Below are 11,094 nucleotides of genomic sequence, written 5' to 3' on the forward strand. Positions count from 1 at the left end.
CTGTGTGTGTGTGTGTGTGTGTGTGTGTGTGTGGTGTCTTTGTGTGTGTGTGTGTGTGTGTTTCTGTCTGTCTGCATGTGTTTTGTCTGTTTTGTAGGTATGTGTGTGTGAGAATGTCTGGATGTCTGTCTATATATATCTGTATGTGTGAAACTGTATGTCAAGTGTGTTTTGTCTGTCTGTGTGTGTGTGTGTGTGTGTGTGTGTGTGTGTGTGCTCTGTCTCTTCAGTCTGTCTCTCAGCTCGGTGTTACATTCCTGCTCCAGCGGCCTGAACCCGACCGGCTCTCTGCAGGAGGATCAGATTTACAGCTTCATGTCTGTAAACATGTTTATTGCGTGTTGCATAATGTCATTTTTAGAAAGATGATTAGAGACAAAGTTCAGTACGAAGAACAGAAATCCTCCGGGGAAAAAACACTGAATTCAGAATAAGATCCTCTGTTGCAGGTCTGTTGCTGTTTGTCTCAAGTCGTCAACACAGACGCTCTGCTCATTTTGATATCAAATTTCTACAAATCAGCATTTTTTTGGTCTTTTTGTTTTTTTGCCTGTGTTGGTGAACAGGTGAACACCAAGTCCAGCAACATCTGCAGAAAGGTAAAAAAGTTATTTTTCATTTCACGGGTTTTTACTCCTGGTGTTTTGAAGTCAGTGTCTCTGTTTCTGAACACAGTGTTTCTGCACACAGTGTTTCTGCACACAGTGTTTCTGAACACAGTGTTTCTGAACACTGTTTCTGAACACAGTCTGTTTCTGAACACAGTGTTTCTGAACACACTCAGTGTTTCTGCACACAGTGTTTCTGAACACAGTGTTTCTGAACACAGTCAGTGTTTCTGAACACTGTGTTTCTGCACACAGTGTTTCTGAACACAGTCAGTGTTTCTGAACACAGTCAGTGTTTCTGAACACAGTGTTTCTGAACACAGTCAGTGTTTCTGAACACTGTGTTTCTGCACACAGTGTTTCTGAACACAGTCAGTGTTTCTGAACACAGTCAGTGTTTCTGAACACTGTGTTTCTGAACACAGTCAGTGTTTCTGAACACAGTGTTTCTGAACACAGTGTTTCTGCACACAGTGTTTCTGAACACAGTGTTTCTGCACACAGTCAGTGTTTCTGAACACAGTCAGTGTTTCTGAACAGTGTTTCTGAACACAGTGTTTCTGAACACAGTCAGTGTTTCTGAACAGTGTTTCTGAACACAGTGTTTCTGAACACAGTCAGTGTTTCTGAACACAGTGTTTCTGAACACAGTCAGTGTTTCTGAACACAGTGTTTCTGAACACAGTCAGTGTTTCTGAACACAGTGTTTCTGAACACAGTGTTTCTGAACACAGTCAGTGTTTCTGAACACAGTGTTTCTGAACACAGTCAGTGTTTCTGAACACAGTGTTTCTGAACACAGTGTTTCTGAACACAGTGTTTCTGCACACAGTCAGTGTTTCTGCAGATCTCAGCAAAAAACAACTTCCACAGTCTTAAAAAAACATGAGAACAAACACTGAGACGTTTCCTCCGGTTCAACAGAAAACAGTCTGATGTTGGAACAAAACACAAAACCAAAATCTGAATGTTTACAGTAAACATGTTACACAAAGCTATATACAGCCTGCATAGTTTTACAAAAGGCAAACACAAAACCCAGTGGTTACATCTTGTAGTTTTATCAGTAGAATGGAGAGCAAAGATCAAACAGAAATCTATTTGGAAGTCAAATCTAAAAGAATTCCCATCATGCAGCATCAGGACCAAAGTTCCTCTCAGCTGATAGTTTGATGTACGATGAATCATTTTCACATCAAACCAAACGGAGTCGATGTTCCTGTCGTCTGTTCACTGGAGAGAACCGGCAGGGAGAAGTTCCACCAGAGGAAGAAACTTTTCTACCTTTTCTCCTCTCAGCAGCTCAGAGAGATGAAAATGAAAATAGATGGAAAATTAAATATAGAATGGTGGTGGGATATAGATTTTGGATAATTCAACTCTACTCCTCACTGGGAGAACTGACATTACTGAGTAAAAGTTACCACCAAACTGCTGAACCCTGAACTGGTTGAACTGGGAGTGGAACCCCCTGCCCCCCCCCCCTCCTCTCTAGAAAGCGTACGGGGAGACGAACATGGTGACCTTGGTGAGGTAGCGTCCCAGCAGCGCGTGGCGCTCCAGCTCGCTCATCTCCACCTCGGCCTCCAGCGTGGCCGGGCCCCGGACGGGCGTCACCAGCAGCAGCGTGCCGGTCTGCCGGCCGGAGCGCTGCACGCTGAAGTGGCCCCGCCCCCGCCCCCCCGCCAGGCCGAAGCGCAGCGTGTCGCCCAGCGCCCGGGCCGCCGACACCCGGAACAGCACGCGGGGGGCGGACATGTTGGACACGGCGGACAGGAAGTGGAAGGAGATGGAGTTGGGCGCCTGGCTGCACGCCGCGTCGCCCGACATGCAGGGGTTCCTCTCACAGCGCCTGCAGACCAGAACACAGTCCGTTAAGATTTACACAGGATTCGTTTTTAGCGACTCAGTTGTCGTCAGTTTATTTACACAAATAAAAAAAATCCTGAAAACTGAGAGAAACGGTACAGTTTCTACACTGAGACAAAGAAATCTCTGTGAAAATGAAAACTGCAGCCCACAGCAGTCAGTTTTAGTTTTTTTTTGCTTTTTTTTAAAGGTGTTCAGCAGCAGTTTGTGTTTCTCAAATATTTCCCATAAGCCCTGTTGCTTCCTGTGCTAAGAGGAAGTTGCTGCTTGCTTGTTTGTTTTGAGCCAGAAGAAGAAAGAGCCGCTAACAGCCAATCAGCATTCAGACCAGGTCAGCTGACATCAAGATGAAACTCTGAAGTTAGAATAGTAGAACTGGAATAAACTTCCTGTTTTGTGCCATAAAGCAGCAGGTGAACACTCAGTCCAGCAACATCTGCAGAAAGGTAGAAAGGTTATTTTTCATTTCACGGGTCTTTAAGGAGAATCTAAAAGTTTGCTCCTGGTGTTTTTAAGTCAGTGTAGCTACAGATCTCAGCGAAAAACAACTTCCACAGACTTAAAATAAAAAAGGCACTTCACCGTCATTTTCCTTTTCTCTGAGCTCACAAACATGAGAACAAACACTGAGACGGTTTCCTCCGGTTCAACAAGTTTCGCTCCGGATCCACCAGGAGAAACGATGAAGGATGCAGAGTAGAGGCTGACGGTCTGCTCTTGTTTATAGTAATCAAACTAATGTCTCAGAATGAATGTGCTTATGATTTATTGATGGTAAAATGGAGTTTTTAACCCGACTGGTTTGTCACAAAATGATTTCCAACACAAAGGATCCATCGTCTCTTTGTCTCACTGAAGAACATCCATCCACCTTGTTCCAGTTCATGCTGCTGGGTTATTTAAAGTAGACAAGCAGCATTATTTTATTTTTTTTCACTTGTTTAAAAAAAAAAAAAATATGATTTTCAGACTGAATTTGAGACTAAATGACTTGTCAGGATGGACCTGTTTGGTGATGTAATTTTTTACTGATATGAAGTCTAAACACCAGTCGTGACCTTTGACCTTTGACCCACACATTTCTGAGATTCTTCCCCGTCTGCTGAGAAAACGTTGTGGAGAGACCCGACCGGAACGCCTCGTTCAGAATTCATCTGGCTGCCATGCAGCTTCTCTGCTGCCTCACTGCGGCGTGTAATTATGATCCGGCTGCAGCAATAAATCAAAACAAAACTCCGCCACCGCTCGGTAAACATGCTTCATGCCTGACCGCCGTGATAAACATGTTCCACGCTCCTCAGTCTGAACTCTGTGATTTACAGCAGCTAAGTGCAGGCTGGGAGGGAAGTGGGAGGCAGAGGAATTAAAACTCTTTGTTTGGTTTAAAATCCTCTTTCCTTTGTTTGGTGTTGAGGTGCGAGGGGTCAGAGGTCGGCCGCTTTCTCTCCCACACGGTTTGCATTTCATCTCCAATCTCTTTTCTCCAGCGTTTCATTATGCAACCAAACAACAATCTGACTCATGCAGTTTGTTGGAGGTCGAGCTCCGGCTTCACAACATCAGAACAACTCGGTGTTGATTCAGAGGCTTAAATTTTACATTTTACATTTCAGCAATGTGACTCTTATCCAGAGATTTCCAATGATTTCAACAGCAGAATAAGCTTTAATTCCTGGATCAACAACATTACAACTAACGAGGGCTTTCAGGTGACCCAACGCATCCTGGCGGCCATATTGGAGGTCCACAGCTGTGAAGAACGGACTGCGTTCCTAAACTTACGACTCAACACAGTCTCAACAAATTTTGTGAAATGAGTAAGATATAAATTAGGTTCAGATCAGGTTCCTCCAGTAAAGCTAAAACTTTTAGCTTGTTGTCAGATTGTTGAGTTGGGAGTTGAACCATCCGCCCCCTGACCTCCGACCTCCGACCTCCACACCTTGACTGTCCGCCGTCAAACTACTTCCTGTTTCTAGTCGTTTCTCCGCTAGCTAACAGTTTGTTCAGGTTAACTGAGCTGACTCTTCTCAAGCTACAACTCAGAGTGTTTTGGAGTAGAGACTAGGGCTAAAGACAAGACAGTTTACTGTGTCACAGTAACCAAATCCACCTTATCACACTATTCACTTTTACTGAGAACGTTACTGAATGGATCTACAGCCACACCACAACAAGCTGACTCAGCTGCTCTCTGCTTCTAGCTGCTTCTACAGATTTACACTTTATTAACTAACACACAGTTCTACAGATTTACACTTTATTAACTAACACACAGTTCTACAGATTTACACTTTATTAACTAACACTATTCTACAGTGATCCTTCATGATTAGTAGTTGTGAAGAGATTTGTGATGCAAAGCAAAGGTCAGAGGTCACAGCACCCAGACAACAGATGCAACAAATGCTTGTGTGTGTGAACGATCATGATAGAGAACTGAAGGGTTAAAGAGTTTACGCAGAAAGGATTTTTTTGACAAGCAGCAGAGGTGGAGGATGTGAGTCAGGAGGGGCGGAGCTTACATCGGTGACGTCTTGATGTACGTGGCGTTCTTGGTGCGCGGACACTCCACCGCCACGCACTGGAAGCCTCCGTACGTGTTCACACACACCTGATCCCCGCTGCAGTTGTGCATCCGGCTTTCACACTCGTCGATGTCTGCGGACAGGAGGACAGAACGAGTCACTACGCCGAGTCACGGCCGTAAACGTTACCGCTGACCGACGGGTCGACCTCTGACCTCTGACCTTTGCAGCTGCGGGCGTCCCGGGCGAGGTCGTAGCCGGCGGGGCAGAGGCAGTGGAAGCTGCCGGGCGTGTTCACACACTGATGGACACACAGCCGGCCCGGCTGGCCCAGAGGGAACAACTGACACTCATCGATGTCTGGAACACAGACAGACGGTCAGTCGCCGCACATTATCATTATTATTATTTATCAATACACAGGGTATGATGTTACTATCCCTTGTGTCATAATCCAAGGTGAGCATTCATATGGAGGCCCAGTTCAGAACAGAATGACATGCTGCCACACCAGTGAACCATAGAAAACATCAGGCAGCAACGTTCACCAGCTGCTGTTCAGTCCAGTAACTTTTGGTAACTTTTCATTTCTAATTTGGCACATAGACAGGCTTGGTGACTCATAACCTGGACACAAAGAAAGCTGCTGATTGGCCCATAGGGGGCGCTGTATTAACCCCTCAAAGTCTAAGGCTCAGTTACTCGTAGAGATGTGAAACTTGGTGCAGATATGTATCTGGACAGGCTGAATGTTTTTGCCTCTAGGACCCAGAATCCGCCATAAAGTTTTGTCCATAATTTTAGAGATGTGTCACTGAGTCTGTCTTTACTTAGTTTGTGAAACGCTAAGGGATCGGTCCAAAAATCTACCGATTTTTAAAAATGTGGAACAAAAAGTTCAACTCGCTGTAAAGTCCTGACAAAGTAAATGTTGAAGAAATCAAAGTTGTACTCTGACCAGGTCTCACCTGTGCAGATGTTGTTGTCGCGGCCTGATATGGTGAAACCAACATCACAGGTGCAGCGGGTCGAACCCAGGAAGTGAGTACAGTGAGACGGACGGACGGAGGAGGAGGAGGGGGAGGAAGAGGAGGAGGAGGAGGAGGAAGAGGAAGAGGAGGAAGACAGAGGAGAGGAAAAGGAGGAGGAGGAAGATGAAGGTGATGAGAGAGATGAGGAGGAAGAGGACAACAAAAGAGAGGAGGAAGAAGAGGAAGATGAAGGTGATGAGGGAGACGAGGAGGAGGAAGAGGAAGAGGAGGACAATGAAAGAGAGGAGGAAGAGGAGGATGAAGGAGCAGCAGCAGAGAAGGAGGGCAGGGAGTTGCTGGTGTTGTTGAAGACTGAAGGGAGAAGAGACGAGACGTTAGAACCTGATCAGCAGGAGGCCGGGACAGATACTGGATCTGTCTCAGTACTGCAGTACTGGATCTGTACTGCAGACAGACAGATCCAGTACTGCAGTACTACACTGCTGCTGCTGTGTATCAGTACAGTATCAGTACTATCAGTGGGTTTTTTTTTACAACTTGTGATTTAACTCTGAACATTATAAAAATAACTGCAGCCTCTTGTGGTTTGGAAGTTTGGAATTTTTTGCAGTCATATCAGTACTATGCTACAGTATGAGTACTTTGGTCCAATATCAGTACTTTGCCGTAGTATCAGTACTTTGGTCAAGTATCAGCACTTTGTTACAGTGTCAGCACTTTGTTACAGTGTCAGTACTTTGTTACAGTGTCAGTACTTTGCTACAGTGTCAGTACTTTGTTACAGTATCAGTACTTTGTTACAGTATCAGTACTTTGTTACAGTATCAGTACTTTGTTACAGTGTCAGTACTTTGTTACAGTATCAGCACTTTGTTACAGTATCAGTACTTTGTTACAGTATCAGCACTTTGTTACAGTATCAGTACTTTGTTACAGTATCAGCACTTTGTTACAGTGTCAGTACTTTGTTACAGTATCAGTACTTTGTTACAGTATCAGTACTTTGTTACAGTATCAGTACTTTGTTACAGTGTCAGTACTTTGTTACAGTATCAGCACTTTGTTACAGTATCAGCACTTTGTTACAGTATCAGTACTTTGTTACAGTATCAGCACTTTGTTACAGTATCAGCACTTTGTTACAGTATCAGTACTTTGTTACAGTGTCAGTACTTTGTTACAGTATCAGCACTTTGTTACAGTGTCAGTACTTTGTTACAGTGTCAGTACTTTGTTACAGTATCAGTACTTTGTTACAGTATCAGTACTTTGTTACAGTATCAGCAGCAGGTTTGGTTCAGCAGCAGAAACCAGTGAACCAGAACTGAATGTTTGGTGTTTGAACCAAACTGAACCAAACTGGGATTGGTCCAGTCTGGTCCAGTCTGGTCCAGTCTGTCTCCCTCTGGTCCAGTCTGGTCCAGTCTGTCTCCCTCTGGTCCAGCTGGTAGTTCGGTCCGGTGTGACTCACCTCGGCACATGGGCTGCTGTCCGCTCCACCTCAGAGAGTCCAGACAGACCCGGGTCCGCGGGCCGATCAGCTCGTAGCCCGGCTTGCACAGGAAGTGGATCTCGTGTCCGACGGCGAAGACCCGCCCCAGTCTGCGTCCGTGAGCCGGCAGCTCCGGTCTGGGACAGGAGACTGGGACAGAGAGGGGAGGGGTCAGGGTCCAGAGAGAGACAGACCGGCCCACCTCTGTCTCTCAGCCCGCTGCTGTTCTTCTTCTTCTGTCTATTTAAAGGTCCATACCGCTGTTTTCACATGTTTTATCCCATTTACTCCTCTGCACACAGACTTCACATTACTACAGAACATTTCCCATAGCAGCATACTGTACCTGTTTAGTGTTTTTTAATATTTACTCGATTTCCCTGTTTCTTTAAATTCAGAAGTTCAGGTGATAAACAAACTTAACCTTAACCAGACGACTGAATTTAGTTCATAAAACAAACTTTTCTTCAGGGAATATTTTCTGGAAGAGACGTACATTCTGTTGAACAGAAACAAACGGCTGCCGGGAAGGAAAAGCGAACTGAAACATTAAACATCGTGACATGCTGTGGAAAATAGTCGTAATGTCGAGTGTCAGTGAGTTGTAGTAAATGGGCTGAAACATGCAAAACAGCGGTAAGGAAAACCCCTCAGATCAGTCTGATGTTCAGACCTTCAGGAGCGACTGAGTGATGAAATGTTATTTACTGTTTTTCTCCTCACCGTTCCTGGCGGTCTTGCCGGCTCCCATGGTGCCGTTCTGCAGAGCGCTCAGCTTCTTCCTGAGTGAGCGCAGGCTCTGCTGATAGGACGCTTCATGAGCCGCCAGCATCTTCTCCACCTGCCGCAGAGAGGTCCGCAGCTCCTGATTGGACGGACAGTCCTGAGGGCGGGACAAGGAGAGGTTGGGACCGGGACGGACGACAGGAGACGGTTTGAGATTTGAGCGTTCTGATTCAGACCGGAGGCTGAAAGACCGCTGGATGTTCTGAATATATTCAACCTTGTTCACTGAGCTCCATGCTGCTTTCACATTCATGCAGTCCCATCAAAACGCACAGTCAGCAACTAAATCCACACAATCCATATTAGAAAAGCGAGCCTCTAAACGAGCCGTTTGGACTTCCGTAACTTTGTGGCGTCACAAAGGTTCGCTCATTATCATTTCTGTAAGAAATAATAGACTAACAAAGTGTTTTTTTCAAAGCGGTCGAGCGGTCGTCATCGTTTATTACCGGAGAGTTTTCCCTACCTGTAGCCGCCGGGCCGCGGCGTCTCACGTTTCACTCTCGAAACAGTTAGCCGATCAGAACGGAGGGTCGTGAATATTAATGAGCCTTAAAGACACGGCGACAGAAACGGCCTGTTCTTGGTAAGGCTCAGAGAGATGCTGGAAAATGAACGTGGAGAAATGGATTGAGAGTGTTTTTGGTTCCTGACACCACACACACAGCTTTGAATGGACAGAAAGACACTAAATAAAACTGAGTGGAGAATATGGAGCTTTAAGCAAAAATCCCTCTGATCCTCTTCCACTTCCATATCTTCAGTCTGTCAGTCTTATTCAGTGATGAAGACTCATTTACTGTTCTGCTGAACTCACTTTCCCTCAACCTGCCTCATCTGCTTCTACTGCAGTTAGTGATTTACCAGTTTCCCAGAATGCCTTTCAACAACCCCCAGAGAAGGGGGGGGGGGGGGTTGGTTCACAGTATAGTAAGAGCAGAAGAGTGACAGGCTTTTCCAGTTGAGAAAAAGTGAGATTCTGCTCTTCCTCAAACCAAACCGCAGCGTTCTGCTTCAGATGCAGACTCAGCGGTGAGGCGGTCCGGCAGCGTGGAGCCGCTCTGGATCCTGGACTGGATCCTGGTCTCGGGTGCGAGGTCTAAACATAGAAGTGAGGTTTTCAGACGCGGGTGAGAACTGGAGCGGCGCGGCGATGACCTCACACCGCCGGCTTCCTGCCAGATAACGAGCCGCTGAGCCGGGAGTTCCTCTGGTTCGCAGGCAGCGAGGCAGAAACTCACAGCAGGACGACCTTTGACCTTTGACCTGCTGTCAGCTGGTCGGCCGCTTTAACATGCAGCCATCACTGTTACAGCAAGGACATTATACTTAACGGAAACTAAAACTAAGACTTAAACTAGGCGTGAAATTTAAATAAAAAGTAAACCTAATGACAAAACTGAAGCTAAACTGACTAAATGAAGTCAAATAAAAATTATAGTTTTCGTTTTTTTCCAGTTGTCTTTCTGTCAGTTTGCAGACAAACAGCTGCTGCACCAACACACACACACACACACACACACACACACACACACACACACACACACTGTGACTGACATGAAACCAAATCTGAACATTTTGAAAAATTAAAACTAGCAAACACCTTTTGAAAACTGAAACTTAAACTAAACTGAAATGCAATCAAAATTTTAAAGTAAAAACTGATGGAAATTGTAAAATGATAATAATCCTGGTTACTAGTTTCCTCATTAAAACTGTAATCAATAAGGAAACCAAAGGAATTCCCCAAACTCAGTCATGTATTCTGAATCTTATTATTAATGAACTTATAATTAATTTCAGGTTTGTTTCTGCTTTCACTTTTAAAGTTTTCCCAGCACAAATATCAGTAACCAGAACGCATTCGTTTTTGGTAACAGAATACAGATACTGAGTTTTGTATTTAGAATATGTAACGCTGTTTTCAGTATTCTGTCACTAAACAGTCCGGTCTGTTCCAATATGAACAAAAGTCATTTATATTTTCAGAAAAGCTTCACAGCTCCGGTCATGTGACGAACATCAGCTGATTCCAGCTCTGATGGAAACTATGAATTTACTCCAGAGATTCATGTCAGACTGAATAAGTGAGTAACAACTGATCTCAGACCACTCGCCTGGTTAAATAAAATGACATAACATCAGAGTTTGGCTGAATAGTTTTTGCATTCATGTTTCATTAATTTAAAATGTAATTCAGAGCTCAGTTCTGTTTATATTTATATTTCAGGTTAGAAGCCAAACTGTGGAAATAAAGAAACACATTCAGTAATGTTTGGTCCCATTTTACTTTACAGTGTCTTTATTCTAATGCTGAATTATTAAGCTATGGAGAGGGACTGTACGTGCAGAATATTGCTGTCAGACCTTCATGAAATGTGATCAAATTGAGAAACTTCTGGACAGCAGGAAAACAGATTTGCTGTTTACAGACTGTCTGTTAACAGAGGAAAGTCAGTTAAAGTCAGGACTAATCTGTGTTTCTGTCCTCGTCAGTGTCGTCAGGCAGATTTACTCACCTGAGCCGAGGAAGAGGAGAGGTGATGAAGACACACCATCACCATGACGACGCCAACAGCCTTCATCCTGGACAAAATCCTCTGAACCTGAGTGAGGAACTGAAACCGGACTGGACTCTTCTCTTCTCTAGCTGCTGCTCAACTAAAACATCAGAGAGAGAGAGAGAGAGAGAGAGAGAGAGAGAGAGAGAGAGAGAGAGAGAGAGAGAGAGAAGAGAGAGAGAGAGAGAGAGAGAGAGAGAGAGAGAGAGAGAGAGAGAGAGAGAGAGAGAGAGAGAGAGAGAGAGAGAGAGAGAGAGA

The 11,094-nt window shown here is 44.8% G+C and overlaps 1 protein-coding gene across 1 annotated transcript; it reads right to left on the minus strand.

Annotated features, from left to right (window-relative positions):
- Nucleotides 1-2,099: 2,099 nt before the first annotated feature.
- On the minus strand, nucleotides 2,100-10,917 carry LOC139928257 (fibulin-7-like). The gene is made up of 8 exons (XM_078282879.1): nucleotides 10,795-10,917; nucleotides 8,213-8,372; nucleotides 7,469-7,639; nucleotides 6,277-6,348; nucleotides 5,974-6,189; nucleotides 5,228-5,365; nucleotides 5,003-5,138; nucleotides 2,100-2,460 (listed from the first exon to the last, which is right to left on the minus strand). Exons 1-8 carry the CDS (start codon nucleotides 10,858-10,860, stop codon nucleotides 2,100-2,102), a joined length of 1,320 nt encoding a protein of 439 aa, XP_078139005.1. The 5' UTR covers nucleotides 10,861-10,917.
- Between the last annotated feature and the right edge of the window lie 177 nt (nucleotides 10,918-11,094).

Source organism: Centroberyx gerrardi, chromosome 4 (assembly GCF_048128805.1).
Source record: "Centroberyx gerrardi isolate f3 chromosome 4, fCenGer3.hap1.cur.20231027, whole genome shotgun sequence".
Taxonomy (NCBI): Eukaryota; Metazoa; Chordata; class Actinopteri; order Beryciformes; family Berycidae; genus Centroberyx; species Centroberyx gerrardi.

What these genes read in the sequence shown, in the direction of transcription:
- LOC139928257 (XM_078282879.1), bottom strand. Translation starts at nt 10,860, where the DNA reads ATGAAGGCTGTTGGCGTCGTCATGGTGATGGTGTGTCTTCATCACCTC. An exon ending in TCTCCTCTTCCTCGGCTCAG is followed by an intron (nt 8,373 to 10,794) that starts GTGAGTAAATCT and finishes TCCCGCCCTCAG; the next exon opens with GACTGTCCGTCCAATCAGGA. An exon ending in GGACGCCCGCAGCTGCAAAG is followed by an intron (nt 5,139 to 5,227) that starts GTCAGAGGTCAG and finishes TCCTGTCCGCAG; the next exon opens with ACATCGACGAGTGTGAAAGC.